This window comes from Anolis sagrei, chromosome X (genome assembly GCF_037176765.1).
Source record: "Anolis sagrei isolate rAnoSag1 chromosome X, rAnoSag1.mat, whole genome shotgun sequence".
In the NCBI taxonomy this organism is placed as follows: domain Eukaryota; kingdom Metazoa; phylum Chordata; class Lepidosauria; order Squamata; family Dactyloidae; genus Anolis; species Anolis sagrei.
Window position 1 is genome coordinate 3,567,375 of NC_090034.1, and position 21,920 is coordinate 3,589,294.

Sequence of the window (21,920 nt, forward strand, 5' to 3'; positions counted from 1 at the left end):
CATTTAAAGTTGTTTATTATTATTATTATTATTATTATTATTATTATTATTATTATTATTATTATGTTTTGTCCCACCGTAGACCAAAATTGGCTCCTGTTTCTCTTCCCTGGCTGGAAAGTCACATCCTGAAAAGCAGTCCTGGCTAATTTACACTTCTTTGATGCCTTCCTTTGTGACGGAGAAGTAAAACAATGCCGCAAGATGGTCAATGGCTGGCGGTGGCCATTGCAAAAGTTCCTGCTTGTTACCCAAGGACAAAGGCGCCCTAGATCGGATGCTTTGTTATGGGCCGGCTCCCCAGGAAGCCTTTTGTGCGGAGATCACCCATGACAGACTTCATAACCATCTTAGACTAAGGGCCCTTCGACATAAATCCCGAAGCTGAAAGGAAGGGAAAATTAATCCAATTTCTGCCTGAAAAGAAAGCCTTAATTGCATTAGCCTCCTTGATGCCGCTGAATCATTCCTACTCTTTTTCATTCACGTATTTTATGTTTTCGAGGATGGCAATTAGGTTACTCTCAGCTTCACAGGCTCCTGGAAAGGACGGCAGGCCGCCTTGCAACAGCAACGACCACCAGCCAAATATTTACATCGCTGGGACAATACTAGTCGTATTAAGATTATAAACATTACTGTGACAAAGTAGTAGTCGCCACATTCATTAATTACCTTCCTTTGGGCATTTTACACATGCATAAAAAACAACAATACAAATCTATACACATGTGAAATATTTCCTAATATGTATACAATCCTTCCCTCCTCCCACTCATCCTTTGGGCTAGAGCAGGCATGGGCCAACTTCAGCCCTCCAGGTGTTTTGGACTTCAACTCCCACAATTCCTTCAGTATGTGGACGACATACTCATGGCACAGGTATGGGTCAAGTTGGGTTCTCCAGATATTTTGGACATTAACTCCCTCAGTTCCTTCAGTACATGGATCACATCCTTCAGGATGTGAATGACACACTTATAGCACAGGTATGGGCCAACTTGGGCCCGCCAGGTGTTTTGGACTTCAACTCCCACAATTCCTTCAGTATGTGGATGACATACTAATAGCACGGCATGGGTCAAGTTGGGTTCTCCAGATATTTTGGACTTCAACTCCCACAGTTTCTTCAGTATGTGGATGACATACTCATGGCACAGGTATGGGCCAACTTGGGCCTGCCAGGTGTTTTGGAGTTCAATTCCCACAATTCAGTATGTGGATGACATACTCATGGCACAGGTATGGGCCAACTTGGGCCCGCCAGGTGTTTTGGAGTTCAATTCCCACAATTCAGTGTGTGGATGACATACTCATGGCACAGGTATGGGCCAACTTGGGCCCACCAGGTGTTTTGGAGTTCAATTCCCACAATTCAGTGTGTGGATGACATACTCATGGCACAGGTATGGGCCAACTTGGGCCTGCCAGGTGTTTTGGAGTTCAATTCCCACAATTCAGTATGTGGACGACATACTCATGGCACAGGTATGGGCCAACTTGGGCCCGCCAGATTTTTGGAGTGCAACTCCCACAATTGAGTATGTGGACGACATACTCATGGCACAGGTATGGGCCAACTTGGGCCCACCAGGTGTTTTGGAGTTCAATTCCCACAATTCAGTATGTGGATGACATACTCATGGCACAGGTATGGGCCAACTTGGGCCCGCCAGGTTTTTGGAGTGCAACTCCCACAATTGAGTATGTGGACGACATACTCATGGCACAGGTATGGGCCAACTTGGGCCCACCAGGTGTTTTGGAGTTCAATTCCCACAATTCAGTGTGTGGATGACATACTCATGGCACAGGTATGGGCCAACTTGGGCCCGCCAGGTGTTTTGGAGTTCAATTCCCACAATTCAGTATGTGGATGACATACTCATGGCACAGGTATGGGCCAACTTGGGCCCGCCAGGTGTTTTGGAGTTCAATTCCCACAATTCAGTGTGTGGATGACATACTCATGGCACAGGTATGGGCCAACTTGGGCCCACCAGGTGTTTTGGAGTTCAATTCCCACAATTCAGTGTGTGGATGACATACTCATGGCACAGGTATGGGCCAACTTGGGCCCGCCAGGTGTTTTGGAGTTCAATTCCCACAATTCAGTATGTGGATGACATACTCATGGCACAGGTATGGGCCAACTTGGGCCCGCCAGGTGTTTTGGAGTTCAATTCCCACAATTCAGTATGTGGATGACATACTCATGGCACAGGTATGGGCCAACTTGGGCCCGCCAGGTTTTTGGAGTGCAACTCCCACAATTGAGTATGTGGACGACATACTCATGGCACAGGTATGGGCCAACTTGGGCCCACCAGGTGTTTTGGAGTTCAATTCCCACAATTCAGTGTGTGGATGACATACTCATGGCACAGGTATGGGCCAACTTGGGCCCGCCAGATTTTTGGAGTGCAACTCCCACAATTGAGTATGTGGACGACATACTCATGGCACAGGTATGGGCCAACTTGGGCCCGCCAGGTTTTTGGAGTGCAACTCCCACAATTGAGTATGTGGACGACATACTCATGGCACAGGTATGGGCCAACTTGGGCCCACCAGGTGTTTTGGAGTTCAATTCCCACAATTCAGTGTGTGGATGACATACTCATGGCACAGGTATGGGCCAACTTGGGCCTGCCAGGTGTTTTGGAGTTCAATTCCCACAATTCAGTATGTGGACGACATACTCATGGCACAGGTATGGGCCAACTTGGGCCCGCCAGATTTTTGGAGTGCAACTCCCACAATTGAGTATGTGGACGACATACTCATGGCACAGGTATGGGCCAACTTGGGCCCGCCAGGTTTTTGGAGTGCAACTCCCACAATTGAGTATGTGGACGACATACTCATGGCACAGGTATGGGCCAACTTGGGCCCACCAGGTGTTTTGGAGTTCAATTCCCACAATTCAGTGTGTGGATGACATACTCATGGCACAGGTATGGGCCAACTTGGGCCTGCCAGGTGTTTTGGAGTTCAATTCCCACAATTCAGTATGTGGACGACATACTCATGGCACAGGTATGGGCCAACTTGGGCCCGCCAGATTTTTGGAGTGCAACTCCCACAATTGAGTATGTGGACGACATACTCATGGCACAGGTATGGGCCAACTTGGGCCCGCCAGGTTTTTGGAGTGCAACTCCCACAATTGAGTATGTGGACGACATACTCATGGCACAGGTATGGGCCAACTTGGGCCCACCAGGTGTTTTGGAGTTCAATTCCCACAATTCAGTGTGTGGATGACATACTCATGGCACAGGTATGGGCCAACTTGGGCCTGCCAGGTGTTTTGGAGTTCAATTCCCACAATTCAGTATGTGGACGACATACTCATGGCACAGGTATGGGCCAACTTGGGCCCGCCAGATTTTTGGAGTGCAACTCCCACAATTGAGTATGTGGACGACATACTCATGGCACAGGTATGGGCCAACTTGGGCCCGCCAGGTTTTTGGAGTGCAACTCCCACAATTGAGTATGTGGACGACATACTCATGGCACAGGTATGGGCCAACTTGGGCCCACCAGGTGTTTTGGAGTTCAATTCCCACAATTCAGTGTGTGGATGACATACTCATGGCACAGGTATGGGCCAACTTGGGCCTGCCAGGTGTTTTGGAGTTCAATTCCCACAATTCAGTATGTGGACGACATACTCATGGCACAGGTATGGGCCAACTTGGGCCCGCCAGATTTTTGGAGTGCAACTCCCACAATTGAGTATGTGGACGACATACTCATGGCACAGGTATGGGCCAACTTGGGCCCACCAGGTGTTTTGGACTTCCACTTCCACAATTCCTTCAGTATGTGGACAACATCCTTCAGTATGTGGATGACATACTAATAGCACAGCATGGGTCAAGTTGGGTTCTCCAGATATTTTGGACTTCAACTCCCACAGTTTCTTCAGTATGTGGACAACATCTTTCAGTATGTGGATGACATACTCATGGCACAGGTATGGGCCAACTTGGGCCCGCCAGGTGTTTTGGAGTTCAATTCCCACAATTCAGTATGTGGACGACATACTCAGAGCACAGGTATGAATCAACTTGGCCCCCCAGTATTTTGGACTTCAACTCCCCCAATTCCTTCAGTATGTGGACATCCTTGCTAGCTCAAGTAGGGCATCTGTGGTGCAGCGGGGTGGAATCCCTATCCTGTCCCGGTCTCCTAGCCTCAGGTGGACACATTCAAACAAGGTTGACTGTAGGGTAGGGCACCTGACCAAGGAACTGGAATCTTTATAGACTATTGCAACTTCGCCTCCCCGCCCCCCAGATCTCGGCTGGTGCTGCACAGAGTAACCTGGCGGACAAAGCTGGGTAAGGTTGACCCCTCCAGCCTCATCCAGCCAGGTCTCTGTAATGCACGCCAGGTCTGCTTTTTCATCGAGGATTAAGTCCCAAATAGTTGACGTTTTTCCATTGACAGACCTGGCATTCAACAGTATGTGGACAACATACTCATGGCACAGGTATGGGCCAACTTGGGCTGGCCAGGTGTTTTGGACTTCAACTCCCACAATTCCTTCAGTGTGTGGACATCCTTCAGTATGTGGATGACATACTCATGGCACAAATATGGGCCAACTTGGGCCCCCCAGTATTTTGGACTTCAACTCCCACAATGCCTTTAGTACGTGGACAACATCCTTCAGTATGTGGAGGACATACTCATGGCACAGGTATGGACCAACTTGGGCCCACCAGGTGTTTTGGACTTCAACTCCCACAATTCCTTCAGTATGTGGACAACATCCTTCAGTATGTGGATGACATACTCATAGCACAGGCATGGGCCAAGTTGGGTTCTCCAGATATTTTGGACTTTGACTCCCTCAGTACCTTCAGTACATGGATCACATCCTTCAGGATGTGGATGACATACTCATGGTACAGGTATGGGCCAACTTGGGCCCACCAGGTGTTTCGGACTTCAACTCCCACAATTCCTTCAGTACGTGGACAACATCCTTCAGTATGTGGATGACATTCAGTATGTGGATGACATTTTTTCTGAGTTTATGTTGATGTTAATGTCAAAAGCCATCCATTCAACTCCCACAATTCCTTTAGTAGTGGTCAACATCCTTCAGTATGTGGAGGACATACTCATGGCACAAATATGGGCCAACTTGGGCCCACCAGGTGTTTTGGACTTCAACTCCCACAATTCCTTCAGTACGTGGACAACATCCACCCATTTCTTTTTTCTTTTGTGACTGAAATGTATTCCTTTCCCATTTTAGGATAAGTGGTGAGAACCCAGAGGGTGGTTCTCCCCATTGTTTCCTCCTCTTCTTCCTGGAAAGAAGTGATGAGCGGAGTGCCATCAGCAGGGTTCTTCATTAATGACTTAGATGAAGGGTCAGAAGGCAGGATCATCAAGTTTGCAAGAGAGACCAAATGGGGAGAGAGAGCCAAGACTCCATAAGACAGGAGCAGAATTCAAAACCACCTTCACAGATGAGAGAGATGATGGGCCAAAACTAAACACAATGAAGTTCCACAGGGACAAATGCAAGAGACTCCACTTAGGCAGAAAAAGAGGAAATGCAGAAAGGCAAAATTGGGGACGATGCCTGGCTCGAGAGCAGGACGTGTGGAAAAGATCTTGGAGTCCTCGTGGGGAGGAAGGAGAACAGGAGCTAGGAATGTCATGCAGCGGCTTAAAAGGCCAATGGGATTTTGTCCTGCATCAAGAGGAACCTAGTGCCTAGATCCAAGGAAGTCATGCTACCCCTCTCTTCTATTCTGCCTTGGTTAGACTTTACCTGGAATCACCATGCGTCCAATTCTGACCACCACAATTGAAGGGAGATGTTGACTCTAAGCTGGAATGTGTCCAAGGGAGGGCGACTCAAAGGATCAAGGGTCTGGAGAACAAGCCCTATGAGGAGCGGCTGAAAGAGCTGGGCATGTTTAGTCTGAAGAAGAGAAGGCTGAGGGGAGACATGATGAGGGCCATGTATAAATATGTGAGGGAGATCTAGTGCCTAGATCCAGGGAAGTCATGCTACCCCTCTATTCTATTCTGCCTTGGTCAGACCACACCTAGAATCACCTTGTGTCCAATTCTGACCACCGCAATTGAAGGGAGATGTTGATTCTAAGCTGGAATGTGTCCAAGGGAGGGCAACTCAAGGGTCTGGAGAACAAGCCCTATGAGGAGCGGCTTAAGGAGCTGGGCATGTTTAGCCTGAAGAAGAGAAGGCTGAGAGGAGATATGATAGCCATGTATAAATATGTGAGAGGAAGCCACAGGGAGGAGGGAGCAAGCTTGTTTTCTGCTTCCTTGGAGACTAGGACACGAAAAAATGGCTTCAAACGACAAGGGAGGAGATTCCATCTGAACATGAGGAAGAACTTCCTGACTGTGAGAGCCATTCAGCAGTGGAACTCTCTGCCCCGGAGTGTGGTGGAGGCTCCTTCTTTGGAAGCTTTTAAACAGAGGCTGGATGGCCATCTGTCAGGGGTGATTTGAATGCAGTATTCCTGCTTCTTGGCAGAATGGGGTTGGGCTGGATGATGGCCCACGAGGTCTCTTCCAACTCTAGGATTCTATGATTGGTCAGACCACACCTGGAATCACATTGTGTCCAATTCTGGGAACCACAATCGAAGGGAGATTTTGACTCTAAGCTGGAATGTGTCCGGAGGACGGCAACTCAAATGATCAAGCGTCTGGAGAACAAGCCCTATGAGGAGCGGCTTAAAGAGCTGGGCATGTATAGCCTGAAGAAGAGAAGGCTGAGAGGAGACATGATGAGGGCCATGTATAAATATGTGAGAGGAAGTCCTAGAGAGGAGGGAGCAGACTTCCTAAAAAGAATCAATTCTGGGCACCACAATTGAAGGGAGATGTTGACTCTAAGCTGGAATGTGTCCAGAGGAGGGTGACTCAAATGATCAAGGGTCTGGAGAACAAGCCCTATGAGGAGCGGCTTAAAGAACTGGGCATGGAAAGGAAGGAGATTCCACCTGAACATTTGGAAGAGCTTTCTAACTGGGAGAGGGAGCTGTTCAGCAGTGGAACTCTCTCTCTCAGGTGCCCTTGAGCAAAGAAAGGAGATGCCACCTGAACATGACCCCTTTGAGTCCCCCCAGGGGTAAGAGAAGCAGTATATAAATACTGTAAATAAATAAACATTAGGAAGATTGTGAGAGCTGTTCAGCAGTGGAACCCTCTGCCCCAAAGTGTGGTGGAGGCCCCTTCTTTGGAGGCTTTGAAGCAGAAGCTGGGTGGCCATCTATCGGGAGGGCTTTGAATATGATTTTCCTGCTTCTTGGCAGAATGGGGTTGGACTGGATGGCCCTCCAGGTCTCTTCCAACTCTAGGATTCTAGGTAACAATCTTATCTCTCTTTTCTTTTATGTGAGTCTCCTGCAAACAAAATACGTCACGTTTATCCTTACCCAAGCGATGGAAGATTCTTCTTCGTTTTTGAAGAGTGTCCAGACCTTTGATATTCCAGAAGACACAGTTCAGTTCCAAATTTACTCTCAGGGGATTATATTACCTTTGCTTCTTCTTTTTCTCTCTCACCATACGTTTTTATCCCATTGTTTTCCTCCCCTTATTTACATACATTTACATCTTATACATTTCCAACTCTGTTCACTAGACTGAACTTTTTTTGGTTTCTTATAACAACCAGTGAATTTTGGAAGATGAAAAGAAACATTTCCTTCAGATTACTCCTTTTAGCAAATGACATCAAAGCAAAGGAAACATAAGATGATTCATTTAGCCAAATATTAACCAGGTGCAAATTTAAACTATTACCTATTAAACTAGACATAGTTAATTAAATAGTTAATTAAACTAATTAACTATTAAACTATATTTTAAAACTATTTTAAAACTATTTTTAAACTATTTGAACAAACATTACACCTTAAAGAGAGTGTGGAACTCAACTTGTTTGTTGTCAGCCCAAGAGTGCTTTCACTTAATTAAGTTTATTTTATTCAACTGGGATCCCAGCTGAACTGTTTAAAATCTTAAAAGATGATGCTGTCAAGGTGATGCATGCCATATGCCAGCAAATATGGAAAACACAAGAATGGCCATCAGACTGGAAAAAATCAACTTATATCCCCACACCAAAAAAGGGAAATGCGAAAGACTGCTCCAACTTCCGTAAAGTGGCCCTTATTTCTCATGCCAGTAAGGTAATGCTCAAGATCCTGCAAGGAAGACTCCAGCAAGACATGGAGCGAGAGTTGCCAGACGTTCAAGCTGGGTTTAGAAAAGGCAGAGGAACGAGAGACCAGATTGCCAATATCCGCTGGATAATGGAGAAAGGCAGGGAGTTTCAGAAAAACATCTATGTCTGCTTCATTGACTCTTCTAAAGCCTTTGACTGTGTGGATCATCATAAACTGTGGCAAGTTTTTGGTGGGATGGGCATCCCAAGCCCCCTTCCCTCTCTCCTGAGGAATCTGACCAAGGACCAAGGAGCCACAGTCAGAACTGACCACAGAACAGGAGACGGGTTCCAGATTGGGAAAGGCGTCCGGCAAGGCTGCATCCTCTCACCCAACCTTCTTAACTTGTATGCAGAACACATCATGCGAGGATGTGCGGGGCTTGAGGAATGCAAAGCTGGGGTGAAAATTGCTGGAAGAAACATTAACAACCTCAGATATGCAGATGACACCACTCTGATGGCCGAAAGCGAGGAGGAGCTGAGGAGCCTTCTAATCAAGGTGAAAGAAGAAAGCGCAAAAGCTGGGTTGCAGCTAAACGTCAAAAAAACCAAGATTATGGCAACAAGAATGATTGACAACTGGGAAATAGAGGGAGAAAACGTGGAGGCCGTGACAGACTTTGTATTTCTAGGTGGGAAGATGACTGCAGACGCAGACTGTGGCCAGGAAATCAGGAGACGCTTCCTTCTTGGGAGGAGAGCAATGTCCAGTCTCGATGAAATAGTGAAGAGTAGAGACATCAGACTGGCAACAAAGACCCATTGCCTAGTCCAAGCCATGGTCTTCCCTGTAGTCACCTACGGATGTGAGAGCTGGACCTTCGGGAAGGCTGAGCAAAGGAAGATCGATGCTTTTGAGCTGTGGTGCTGGAGGAAAGTGCTGAGAGTGCCTTGGACTGCGAGAAGATCCAACCAGTCCATCCTCCAGGAAAGAAAGCCTGACTGCTCATTGGAGGGAAGGAGACTAGAGGGAAAGTTGAAGTCCTTTGAATGCCACATCATGAGGAGACAGCAAAGCCTAGAGAAGGGAATGATGCTGGGGAAAGTGGAAGGCAAAAGGAAGAGGGGCCAACCAAGGGCAAGGTGGATGGACGGTATCCTTGAAGTGACTGGACTGACCTTGAAGAAGCTGGGGGTGGTGACGGCCGACAGGGAACTCTGGCGTGGGCTGGTCCATGAAGTCACAAAGAGTCGGAGACGACTGAACGAATGAACAATTTTATTTTATTTATTTATTGTATTTGTATACAGTTTTGGAATCAGTTTAAATTTAACCATTTTTAAAAACCAAACTCTGATACTAAATGATATCATAACTTGCTTCCGTCCAGAAAACGAAGTGTGCTGACTTCTTTTTTTGCTGTTAGCTTAATGTAACTGGCTCCCAAATGGATCCGTATCCTAAAGGGAATCATTTCCCACAAGAACAACTCCTTCCACATACCTGGAAGCCATAAATGGTGTCATGTCCAACTCCAATGGAAAGGAGACATATGTAGTAATCTTTCGCCTCAGTTTGGCTGAGTGTTCAAACCGCTAGAAGAGAGCAAAGAGGGTTTTTTTTAGACAAAATAATAATAATAATAATAATAATAATAATAATAATAATAATGGACTTTCGAATCCAGACTGACAAAGTTTTGGAACACAATACACCAGACATCACGATTGTGGAAAAGAAAAAAAGTTTGGATTATTGATGTCACCATTCCGGGTGACAGTCGCATTGAGGAAAAACAACAGGAAAAACTCAGCCACTATCAAGACCTCAAAATCGAACGGCAAAGGCTCTGGCATCAACCAGTCAAGGTGGTCCCAGTGGTCATTGGTGCACTGGGTGCCGTGGCAAAAGATCTCAGCTGGCATTTGGAAACAATAAACATCGACAAAATCACGATTGGTCAACTGCAAAAGGATCTGTGCGCATCATCTGAAAATACATCACACAGTCCCAGACACTTGGGAAGTGTTCGACTTGTGATTTTGTGATACGAAATCCAGCATAGAGATCTCGTTTGCTGTGACATACTGTGCTTTTGTGTCAATAATAATAGCAATAATAATAATAATAATAATATAATTATTGTGTCAATAATAATAATAATAATAATAATAATAATAATACATCACACAGTCCTAGATGCTTGGGAAGTGTTCGACTTGTGATTTTGTGATACGAAATCCAGCATAGAGATCTCGTTTGCTGTGACATACTGTGCTTTTGTATCAGTATAATAATAATAATAATAATAATAATAATAATAATAATAATATTACATCACGCAGTCCTAGATGCTTGGGAAGTGTTCGACTTGTGATTTTGTGATATGAAATCCAGTATAGAGATCTCGTTTGCTGTGACATACTGTGCTTTTGTGTCAGTAAAATAATAATAATAATAATAATAATACATCACACGGTCCTAAACACTTGGGAAGTGTTCGACTTGAGATTTCGTGATACAAAATGAGCATCTAGATCTCGTTTGCTGTGACATACTCTGCTTTTGTGTCAATAATAATAATAATACATCACATAGTCCTAGACGCTTGGGAAGTGTTTGACTTCTGATTTTGTGATATGAAATCCAGCATAGAGATCTCGTTTGCTGTGACATACTGTGCTTTTGTGTCAATAATAATAATAATAATAATAATAATAATAATAATAATGCATCACACAGTCCTAGACGCTTGGGAAGTGTTCGAGTTGTGATTTTGTGATATGAAATCCAGCATCTAGATCTCGTTTGCTGTGACATACTGTGATTTTGTGTGAGTAAAATAATAATAATAATAATAATAATACATCACACAGTCCTAGACGCTTGGGAAGTGTTCAACTTGTGATTTTGTGATACGAAATCCAGCATAGAGATCTCGTTTGCTGTGACATACTGTAGTTTCGTGTCAATAATAATAATAATAATAATAATAATAATACATCACACAGTCCTAGACGCTTGGGAAGTGTTCGAGTTGTGATTTTGTGATACGAAATCCAGCATAGAGATCTCGTTTGCTGTGATATACTGTGCTTTTGTGTCAATAATAATAATAATAATAATAATACATCACACAGTCCTAGACACTTGGGAAGTCTTCGACTTGTGATTTTGTGATACGAAATCCAGCATAGAGATCTCGTTTGCTGTGACATACTGTAGTTTCGTGTCAATAATAATAATAATAATAATAATAATAATAATAATACATCACACAGTCCTAGACACTTGGGAAGTCTTCGACTTGTGATTTTGTGATACGAAATCCAGCATAGAGATCTCGTTTGCTGTGACATACTGTAGTTTCGTGTCAATAATAATAATAATAATAATAATAATAATACATCACACAGTCCTAGACGCTTGGGAAGTGTTCGAGTTGTGATTTTGTGATACGAAATCCAGCATAGAGATCTCGTTTGCTGTGATATACTGTGCTTTTGTGTCAATAATAATAATAATAATAATAATAATAATAATAATACATCACACAGTCCTAGACACTTGGGAAGTCTTCGACTTGTGATTTTGTGATACGAAATCCAGCATAGAGATCTCGTTTGCTGTGACATACTGTAGTTTCGTGTCAATAATAATAATAATAATAATAATAATAATAATAATAATACATCACACAGTCCTAGACGCTTGGGAAGTGTTCGAGTTGTGATTTTGTGATACGAAATCCAGCATATAGATCTCGTTTGCTGTGACATACTGTAGTTTCGTGTCAATAATAATAATAATAATAATAATAATAATAATAATAATACATCACACAGTCCTAGACGCTTGGGAAGTGTTCGAGTTGTGATTTTGTGATACGAAATCCAGCATAGAGATCTCGTTTGCTGTGACATACTGTAGTTTCGTGTCAATAATAATAATAATAATAATAATAATACATCACACAGTCCTAGACGCTTGGGAAGTGTTCGAGTTGTGATTTTGTGATACGAAATCCAGCATATAGATCTCGTTTGCTGTGACATACTGTAGTTTCGTGTCAATAATAATAATAATAATAATAATAATAATAATACATCACACAGTCCTAGACGCTTGGGAAGTGTTCGACTTGTGATTTTGTGATACGAAATCCAGCATAGAGATCTCGTTTGCTGTGACATACTGTAGTTTCGTGTCAATAATAATAATAATAATAATAATAATAATAATACATCACACGGTCCTAGACACTTGGGAAGTGTTCGACTTGTGATTTTGTGATAGGAAATCCAGCACAGAGATCTCGTTTGCTGTGACATATTGTGTTTTTGTGTCAATAATAATAATAATAACAATAATAATAATACATCACACGGTCCTAGACACTTGGGAAGTGTTCGACTTGTGATTTTGTGATAGGAAATCCAGCACAGAGATCTCGTTTGCTGTGACATATTGTGTTTTTGTGTCAATAATAATAATAATAACAATAATAATAATACATCACACGGTCCTAGACACTTGGGAAGTGTTCGACTTGTGATTTTGTGATATGAAATCCAGCATAGAGGTCTCGTTTGCTGTGACATATTGTGTTTTTGTGTCAATAATAATAATAATAATAATAATAATACATCACACGGTCCTAGACACTTGGGAAGTGTTCAACTTGTGATTTTGTGATACGAAATCCAGCATATAGATCTTGTTTGCTGTGACATACTGTGCTTTTGTGTCAATAATAATAATAATAATAATAATAATAATACATCACACAGTCCTAGATGCTTGGGAAGTGTTCGACTTGTGATTTTGTGATACGAAATCCAGCATATAGATCTCGTTTGCTGTGACATACTGTGATTTTATGTCAATAATAATAATACATCACACAGTCCTAGACGCTTGGGAAGTGTTCGACTTGTGATTTTGTGATATGAAATCCAGCATAGAGATCTCATTTGCTGTGACATACTGTGCTTTTGTGTCAGTTAAATAATAATAATAATAATAATAATAATAAACTGTATACCCCACCACCATCTCTCCAAGAGACTCAAGGCGGCTTACATGAGGCCAAGCCCAATAATATAGAAATGCAAATAAACAACACACAACGACAATAAAATATAAAAATAAAATACAAGAAGCAATGTAAATAAGCACATCAAACAATGCAACAAAAATGATGTTATGGTTGGGGGTCACCACAACATGAGGAACTGTATTCAGGGGTTGCAGCATTAGGAAGGTTGAGAAACACTGTTTTAAAAGGTAACACCCTTTTGCATTTCTCAGGACTCCTGTCCTATTTACATTCTCTGTTAATTACCACCACAATCCCCAAAGCAACAGATCAGACTTTTTTTGTCATTCAAAAGAAGAAGAGAATCACAAAGACGATATATTCCTATTTCTTTCTTGTTCTTCTTTCTATTTTTTGCTGAATTATTAATATTGTCGGGACACCTGCCTTCATAATGAATTTGATATTAGTTAAGGCATAAATAACTTACAGTTTTATCATTACAACAGCTGCTGGAATTTAGCAATATTAGTTCAGCAGCCTCTGAATGCTGTTTTGAGGCATGAAATATTAAAATCTTAATTCTGAACAGACAGGATGACAAGATGATTCACGGTGAGAGGCTCCCCTTTGCCGATAGGCACAGAAAGGAGGCTTCTGCGTGGAAAACCATGTTTCTTGGACATCTGTAACATCTATTCATGTACGAAAGGTGTGTATGTGTATGTATGAATATATATATACACACACACACACACACACACACACACACACACACGCCATCCCCTGCCACGTGTTGCTGTAGCCCATATGGGGGTTCTGTGTGGGAGGTTTGGCCCAATTCTATCGTTGATGGGGTTCAGGATGTTCTGTGATTGTAGGCGAACTATAAATCCTAGCAATTACAACTCTCAAATGTCAAGATTCTATTTCCCCCAAACTCCAGCAGTGTTCACATTTGGGCATATTGAGTATTCGTGTAGAGTTTGGTCCAGATCCATCATTGTTTGAGTCCACAGTGCTTTCTGGATGTAGGTGAACTACAACTCCAAAACCAAAGGACACTGCCCACCAAACCTTTCCAGTATTTTTTGTTGGTCATGGGAGAACTGCGTGCCAAGTTTGGTTCAGTTCCATCGTTGGTGGGGTTCAGAATGCTCTTTGATTGTAGCTGAACTATAAATCCCGCAGCTACAACTCCCAAATGACAAAATCATTTTTTTTTTAGCGAAGGACATACATTGGGTTGTTAGGTGTCTTGTGTCCAAATTTGGACACCTAACAATCCAATGTATGTCCTTCACTCATTTGGGAGTTGTAGTTGCTGGGATTTGTAGTTCACCTACAATCATTCTGAACCCCACCAACAATGGAATTGAACCAAACTTGGCACACAGTTCTCCCATGACCAACGGAAAAGACTGGAAGGGTTTGGAGGGGACTGTCCTTTGGTTTTGGAATTGTAGTTCATCAACATCCAGAGATCCCTGTGGACTCAAATAATGATGGATCTGGACCAAACTCTACCCGAATACTCAATATGCCCAAATCTGAACACTGGTGGAGTTTGGGGAAAAAAAGAATATTGACATTTGGGAGTTGTAGTTGCTGGGATTTATAGTTCACCTACAATCACAGAGCATTCTGAACACCACCAATGATTGATTTGGGCCAAACCTCCCACACAGAACCCCCATGTGGGCCACAGCAACGCGTGGCAGGGGACGGCTAGTAAATAAATAAAAATGACATCGTATAATCTTAAGCATTAGCAGAAAGATTTCTCATTGGGGTGATGACTGGGAATCATGACCGAGAAACTTACTTTGAGATGAAAACAGGCCACAATAGGTAATTTCTTCATAGTGAGTTGTTTGGTGGATTCCTGGTAGCTATGGCAACCACTACATTTGATTTTGGCACTGCTTCCTAGGTGTTCTGGCCTCGTAAACCTGTATTTTTAAAAAAGGAATGGATAGCACAGTCATATATTTCAATTATAAGGAGTTTCTCTTTTACACTGAGCAGGAAACTACACAAGCTTCTAACTTTGGCCCTTCTGCACGTTCTCTTCACATCCGCTGTTCCAAAAGTATTACCAATTTCTTGGCTTGTACCCTGTGAAGGGCGAGAAGGCAGGATCATCAAGTTTGCAGACGACACCAAATTGGGAGGGAAAGCCAATACTCCAGAGGACGGGAGAAGGATTCAAAGGGATCTTGACAAATTAGAGAGATGGGCCAAAACAAACAAAATGAAGTTCAACAGTGACAAATGCAAGATACTCCACTTTGGCAGAAAAAATGAAATGTAAAGATACAGAATGGGGGACAATGCCTGGCTCAAGAGCAGGACGTATGAAAAAGATCTTGGAGTCCTCGTGGACAACAAGTTAAACATGAATCAGGAATGTGATGTGGCGGCAAAAAAAGCCAATGGGATTTTGTCCTACATCAATAGGAGCCTAGTGTCTAGATCTAAGGAAGTAATGCTACCCCTCTATTCTGTTTTGGTTAGACCACATCTGGAATATTGTGTCCAGTTCTGGGCACCACAATTCAAGAGAGATATTGACTCTAAGCTGGAATGTGTCCAGAGGAGGGCGACTAAAATGATCAAGGGTCTGGAGAACAAGCCCTATGAGGAGCGGCTCAGGGAGCTGGGCATGTTTAGCCTGAAGAAGAGAAGGCTGAGAGGAGATATGATAGCCATGTATAAATATGTGAGAGGAAGCTGCCTACCGGGGGCAAAAATACACCATATCACTCAGAGGCTCACCAGGCTCCTCAAGCCCTATCACCGTCCTCCCCTCATGTTGATTCATGTAGGAACCAATGATACTGCAAGGCATACGTTTCAAAAGATCACAAATGATTTTCGAGCTCTAGGAGCAATGCTAAAAGAATGTAATGTACAGGTGGTCTTTTCATCCCTCCTCCCTGTTGTAAGACACGGACCCACAAGAGCCAGAAAAATAGTACAGGTCAATGACTGGCTTAGAAAATGGTGTCAGGAGGAACGCTTTGGCTTCCTCGACCATGGCCTGCTATTCCAGGAGGATGGCCTACTGGCAAGGGATGGGGTGCATCTCACACAAGTAGGAAAACACTTTTTTGCTCACAGACTCGCAAACCTCATTAGACGCACTTTAAACTAGGTCCACCGGGGGACGGGGACAACAGCCTTGCGAACGCTACTTTACCCATAATGTCTGGGAATCGCCAGAAGGCTAAACGGAGGGCTGCACAAACACAACAAGGACCACGTACCAAAAGCACAATAATCCCAATTAAACTGCTCAAGGGAAGATCCCAGGGGCTCACATGTCTTTACACTAATGCACAGAGCATGGGAAATAAACAAGACGAACTCCAACTTCTAGCACAACACCACAAATATGATATCATAGCCATCACTGAAACCTGGTGGGATGACTCCTATCGCTGGAATGTAGATATCGAGGGGTATAACCTCTTTCACAGAAACCGAACAAAGGGGAGAGGAGGCGGAGTAGTCTTATATGTCAAAAACTCTTATGCTGCAGAAGAAATTCAAGACAGCAATCTGGGAAACCAGCTTGAAATCATCTGGATAAGAATCAAGGGAACTGGGACTCAAAAAGATGTCGTTGTAGGCATCTACTACAGACCCCCAAGCCAGGAGGAAGATCTTGATGAAGTCTTCTGCCAACAGTTGACCAAACAGGCACAGAAAAGAGATGTAGTAGTCATGGGCGATTTCAACTATCCCGATATTTGCTGGAAAACAAACTCGGCCAAGAGTACAAGGTCCAACAAATTCCTCGCTTGCCTTGCAGACAATTTCATGGTCCAGAAGGTAGAAGAGGCAACAAGGGGATTGGCTACTCTTGATCTCATCCTAACAAATGCGGAGGACCTGATCGATGCGGTCGAAGTGGTAGGATCCTTAGGGGCAAGTGACCATGTGCTCCTGCAATTTGAGGTACAAAGGAAGGCCGAAACTAAGACAAGTCAAACCCGCATTTTGGACTTTAGGAGAGCTGATTTCCAAAAAATGAAGGAAACGCTGAGCAGCATTCCGTGGACACAGATACTAAAAGACAAGGGAGCTACGGATGGATGGGAACTTCTCAAGAGTGAAATACTCAAGGCGCAATTGCAAACCGTGCCAACAAAGAGAAAAAATAGGACAAGTGCAAAGAAGCCAGAATGGATGTCCAAAGAACTTCTAACTGTGCTAAGACACAAAAGAGACATGCACAAGAAGTGGAAAAAGGGAGAAATCACCAAAGAAGAATTCAAACAAATAGCCAACACCTGTAGGGAAAAGGTCCGCAAAGCTAAAGCAAAAAACGAGCTCAGACTTGCCAGGGACATTAAAAACAATAAAAAGGGCTTCTATTCTTATGTCAGTAGAAAAAGGAAAAACAAGGAGGCGATAGGACCTCTTCGAGGAGAAGATGGGGCAATGCTGACAGGGGATAGGGAAAAGGCAGAACTACTTAATGCCTTCTTTGCCTCAGTCTTCTCACAAAAAGAGAGTCTTCAACCTCAGCAAGATGGAGTGGATGAGGGATTGGAGGACATCCAACCCCAAATTGGGAAAGAAGTCGTCCAGGAATACCTGGCCGCTCTTAATGAGTTCAAGTCCCCAGGACCAGATCAACTACACCCAAGAGTATTGAAGGAACTAGCGGAAGTCATTTCGGAACCATTGGCAACCATCTTTGAGAGTTCTTGGAGAACGGGAGAAGTTCCAGCAGATTGGAGGAGGGCCAATGTGGTCCCAATCTTCAAGAAGGGAAAAAAGGACGACCCAAACAACTACCGTCCGGTCAGCCTCACGTCGATACCGGGCAAGATTCTGGAAAAGATTGTTAAGGAAGCGGTCTGCAAACACTTAGAAACAAATGCAGTCATCGCTAATAGTCAACATGGATTTATCAAAAACAAGTCATGCCAGACTAATCTGATCTCTTTCTTCGATAGAGCTACAAGCTGGGTAGATGCGGGGAATGCCGTGGATGTAGCGTACCTGGATTTCAGTAAGGCCTTCTTTGACAAGGTCCCCCATGACCTTCTGGTAAGGAAACTAGTCCAATGTGGGCTAGGCAAAACTACGGTGAGGTGGATCTGTAATTGGTTAAGTGGACGAACACAGAGAGTGCTCACTAATGCTTCCTCTTCATCTTGGAAAGAAGTGACGAGCGGAGTGCCGCAGGGTTCCCTCCTGGGCCCGGTCCTGTTCAGGATCTACATTCATGACTTAGATGAAGGGCTAGAAGGCATGATCATCAAGTTTGCAGACGGGACCAAATTGGGAGGGATAGCCAATAGTCCAGAGGACAGGAGCAGGACTCAAAACGATCTTGACAGATTAGAGAGATGATGGGCCAAAACTAACAAAATGAAGTTCAACAGTGACAAATGCAAGATACTCCACTTTGGCAGAAAAAATGAGATGCAAAGATACAGAATGGGGGACGCCTGGCTCGAGAGCAGTACGTGTGAAAAAGATCTTGGAGTCCTCGTGGACAACAAGTTAAACATGAGCCAACAATGTGATGTGGCGGCAAAAAAAGCCAATGGGATTTTGGCCTGCATCAAGAGGAGCCTAGTGTCTAGATCTAAGGAAGTCATGCTCCCCATGCTCTATTCTGCTTTGGTTAGACCACATATGGAATATTGTGTCCAATTCTGGGCACCACAATTCAAGAGAGATATTGACAAGCTGGAATGTGTCCAGAGGAAGGCGACTAAAATGATCAAGGGTCTGGAGAACAAGCCCTATGAGGAGCGGCTTAGGGAACTGGGCATGTTTAGCCTGAAGAAGAGAAGGCTGAGAGGAGATATGATAGCCATGTATAAATATGTGAGAGGAAGCCACAGGGAGGAGGGAGCTAGCTTGTTTTCTGCTTCCTTGGAGACTAGGACGCAATGGAACAATGGCTTCAAACTACAAGAGAGGAGATTCCATCTGAACATGAGGAAGAACTTCCTGACTGTGAGAGCCGTTCAGCAGTGGAACTCTCTGCCCCGGAGTGTGGTGGAGGCTCCTTCTTTGGAAGCTTTTAAGCAGAGGATGGGTGGCCATCTGTCAGGGGTGATTTGAATGCAATATTCCTGCTTCTTGGCAGAATGGGGTTGGACTGGATGGCCCAGGAGGTCTCTTCCAACTCTAGGATTCTATGATTCTATGAGTCGCATGGGTGGCACTAGATTGGATGCAGTAATGGGCTGCCAACGTTGAAAGCAGAATCAAACCCGTTTGAAATTGCTCACATACTGATCTTAGTTGCATTCAAGTCGGGACACGCCTATTCCAATGAATTTCGAGACACACAACTTCTGCTGCAATTATTCCTTCTACCTTGTAAGCCTTCCCATTGAAAGGCCAACGAGTAGTAGTTGAACTGTGGGAATCTCCCTTATTTTACCGTTTCCACTGGCTGTCTGCTTGCTAAGCTCTCCGTCCCAGTACTATATATCCTTCCTAGGACTATATCTCCCACCAGAAACACCAAACGTGACGAGGGAAGAAGGGTGTGAAGGAAAAAAGGGCAGTCCATTCAGATTTACAGAGACTAGGAACTAGATTTCTGGGTCGTGACACTCTTGGGGTTCCCAACTTGGGTGTCTCTGCTGTGGTGCATATTTTACTGCCAAATGATAACAGTACGTAACATGTATTGTCGAAGGCTTTCATGGACGGAATCACTGGGTTGTTGTAGGTTTGTCCGGGCTATATGGCCATGTTCTAGAGGCATTTTCTCCTGACGTTTCGCCTGCATCTATGGCAAGCATCCTCAGAGGTAGTGAGGTCTGTTGGAAGTAGGAAAATGGGTTTGTATATCTGTGGAATGACCAGGGTGGGACAAAGAACTCTTGTCTGTTGGAGCTAGGTGTGAATGTTTCAACTGACCACATGTGGACAATTTCAGCATGTGGACAATTTCAACAGAAAAGAGGAAACCATGAAAATGAACAAAATCTGGCTACCAATATTTTTTAAAAAAACCCTAAAATTACAACAGCAAAACAACAGAGAGTAAACAATCAGACACATCTAATCACCTCTCAACAAAAGATTCCCCCAGGCACTGCCAAGCCATCAAATACTAATTAAGGTGGTCAGTTGAAACATTCCCACCTAGCTCCAGCAGACAAGAGTCCTTTGCCCCACCCTGGTCATTCCACAGATATATAAACCCATTTTCCTAGTTCCAGCAGACCTCACTACCTCTGAGGATGCTTGCCATAGATGCAGGCGAAACGTCAGGAGAGAATGCCTCTAGAACATGGCCATATAGTCCGAAAAAACCCACAACAACCCAGTGATTCCGGCCATGAAAGCCTTTGACAATGACAGCTAATCACCTCTCAACAAAAGATTCCCCCAGGCAGTGCCAAGCCATCAAATGCTAATTAAGGTGGTCAGTTGTAACATTCACACCTAGCTCCAGCAGACAAGAGTCCTTTGTCCCACTCTGATCATTCCACAGATATATAAACCCTTTTTCCTACTTCCAACAGACCTCACTACCTCTGAGGATGCTTGCCACAGATGCAGGCAAAACGTCAGGAGAAAAGGCCTCTAGACCATGGCCATATAGTTCGAAAAAACCCACAACAACCCAGTGATTCCGGCCATGAAAGCCTTCGACAATGACATCTAATCACCTCTCAACAAAAGATTCTCCCAGGCACTGCCAAGCCATCAAATGCTAATCAAGGTGATCAGTTGAAACATTCACACCTAGCTCCAGCAGACAAGTGTCCTTTGCCCCACCCTGGTCATTCCACAAATATATAAACCCATTTTCCTACTTCCAACAGACCTCACTAGCTCTGAGGATGCTTGCCACAGATGCAGGCGAAACGTCTGTTTTCCTCTAAGAGCAAAGTTTGCACTGTACGAGGGATATCCGGAAAATAAGGTTGCAAGCCACGTAGCTCTTGCGGGGAATTTTCTTGGGGGAAGTTGGTATCAAGGCCATGCAGTGGCAAGCCATCAGAAGTGAACGAGCAGTGCCAGTCGTCAGTAGCTCATCGACTGGAGTTGCGCTGAAGGTAAGAGATGAGCGTCCTCATCCCGTTTTCCTCTAAAGGCGAAGTTTGCACTGTACGAGGGATATCCAGAAAATAAGGTTGCAAGCCACGTAGCTCTTGCAGGGAATTTTCTCGGGGGAAGTTGGTATCACTGCTGTGCAGTGGCAAGCCATCAGAAGTGAACGAGCAGTGCCAGTCGTCAGTAGCTCATCGACTGGAGTTGCGCTGAAGGTAAGAGATGAGCGTCCTCATTCTGTTTTCCTCTAAGAGCAAAGTTTGCACTGTACGAGGGATATCCGGAAAATAAGGTTGCAAGCCACGTAGCTCTTGCGGGGAATTTTCTTGGGGGAAGTTGGTATCAATGCCATGCAGTGGCAAGCCATCAGAAGTGAACGAGCAGTGCCGGTCGTCAGTAGCTCATCGACTGGAGTTGCGCTGAAGGTAAGAGATGAGCGTCCTCATTCCGTTTTCCTCTAAAGGCGAAGTTTGCACTGTACGAGGGATATCCAGAAAATAAGGTTGCAAGCCACGTAGCTCTTGCAGGGAATTTTCTCGGGGGAAGTTGGTATCACTGCTGTGCAGTGGCAAGCCATCAGAAGTGAACGAGCAGTGCCAGTCGTCAGTAGCTCATCGACTGGAGTTGCGCTGAAGGTAAGAGATGAGCGTCCT

At 44.1% G+C, this 21,920-nt stretch overlaps 1 protein-coding gene across 5 annotated transcripts in view; it reads right to left on the reverse strand.

Moving 5' to 3' along the window:
• Positions 1–21,920, reverse strand: part of LOC132781575 (ubiquitin carboxyl-terminal hydrolase 22-A) — a 219,000-nt gene that overhangs the window by 17,475 nt on the left and 179,605 nt on the right. For all 5 annotated transcript variants that reach the window (XM_067473681.1, XM_067473680.1, XM_067473683.1 and 2 more), the window contains 2 exons: positions 15,047–15,173; positions 9,687–9,778 (listed from right to left, as the gene is read on the reverse strand). In XM_067473681.1, the coding sequence (XP_067329782.1) occupies positions 9,687–9,778; positions 15,047–15,173 (219 nt within the window). The remainder of the gene's footprint in view (positions 1–9,686; positions 9,779–15,046; positions 15,174–21,920) is intronic.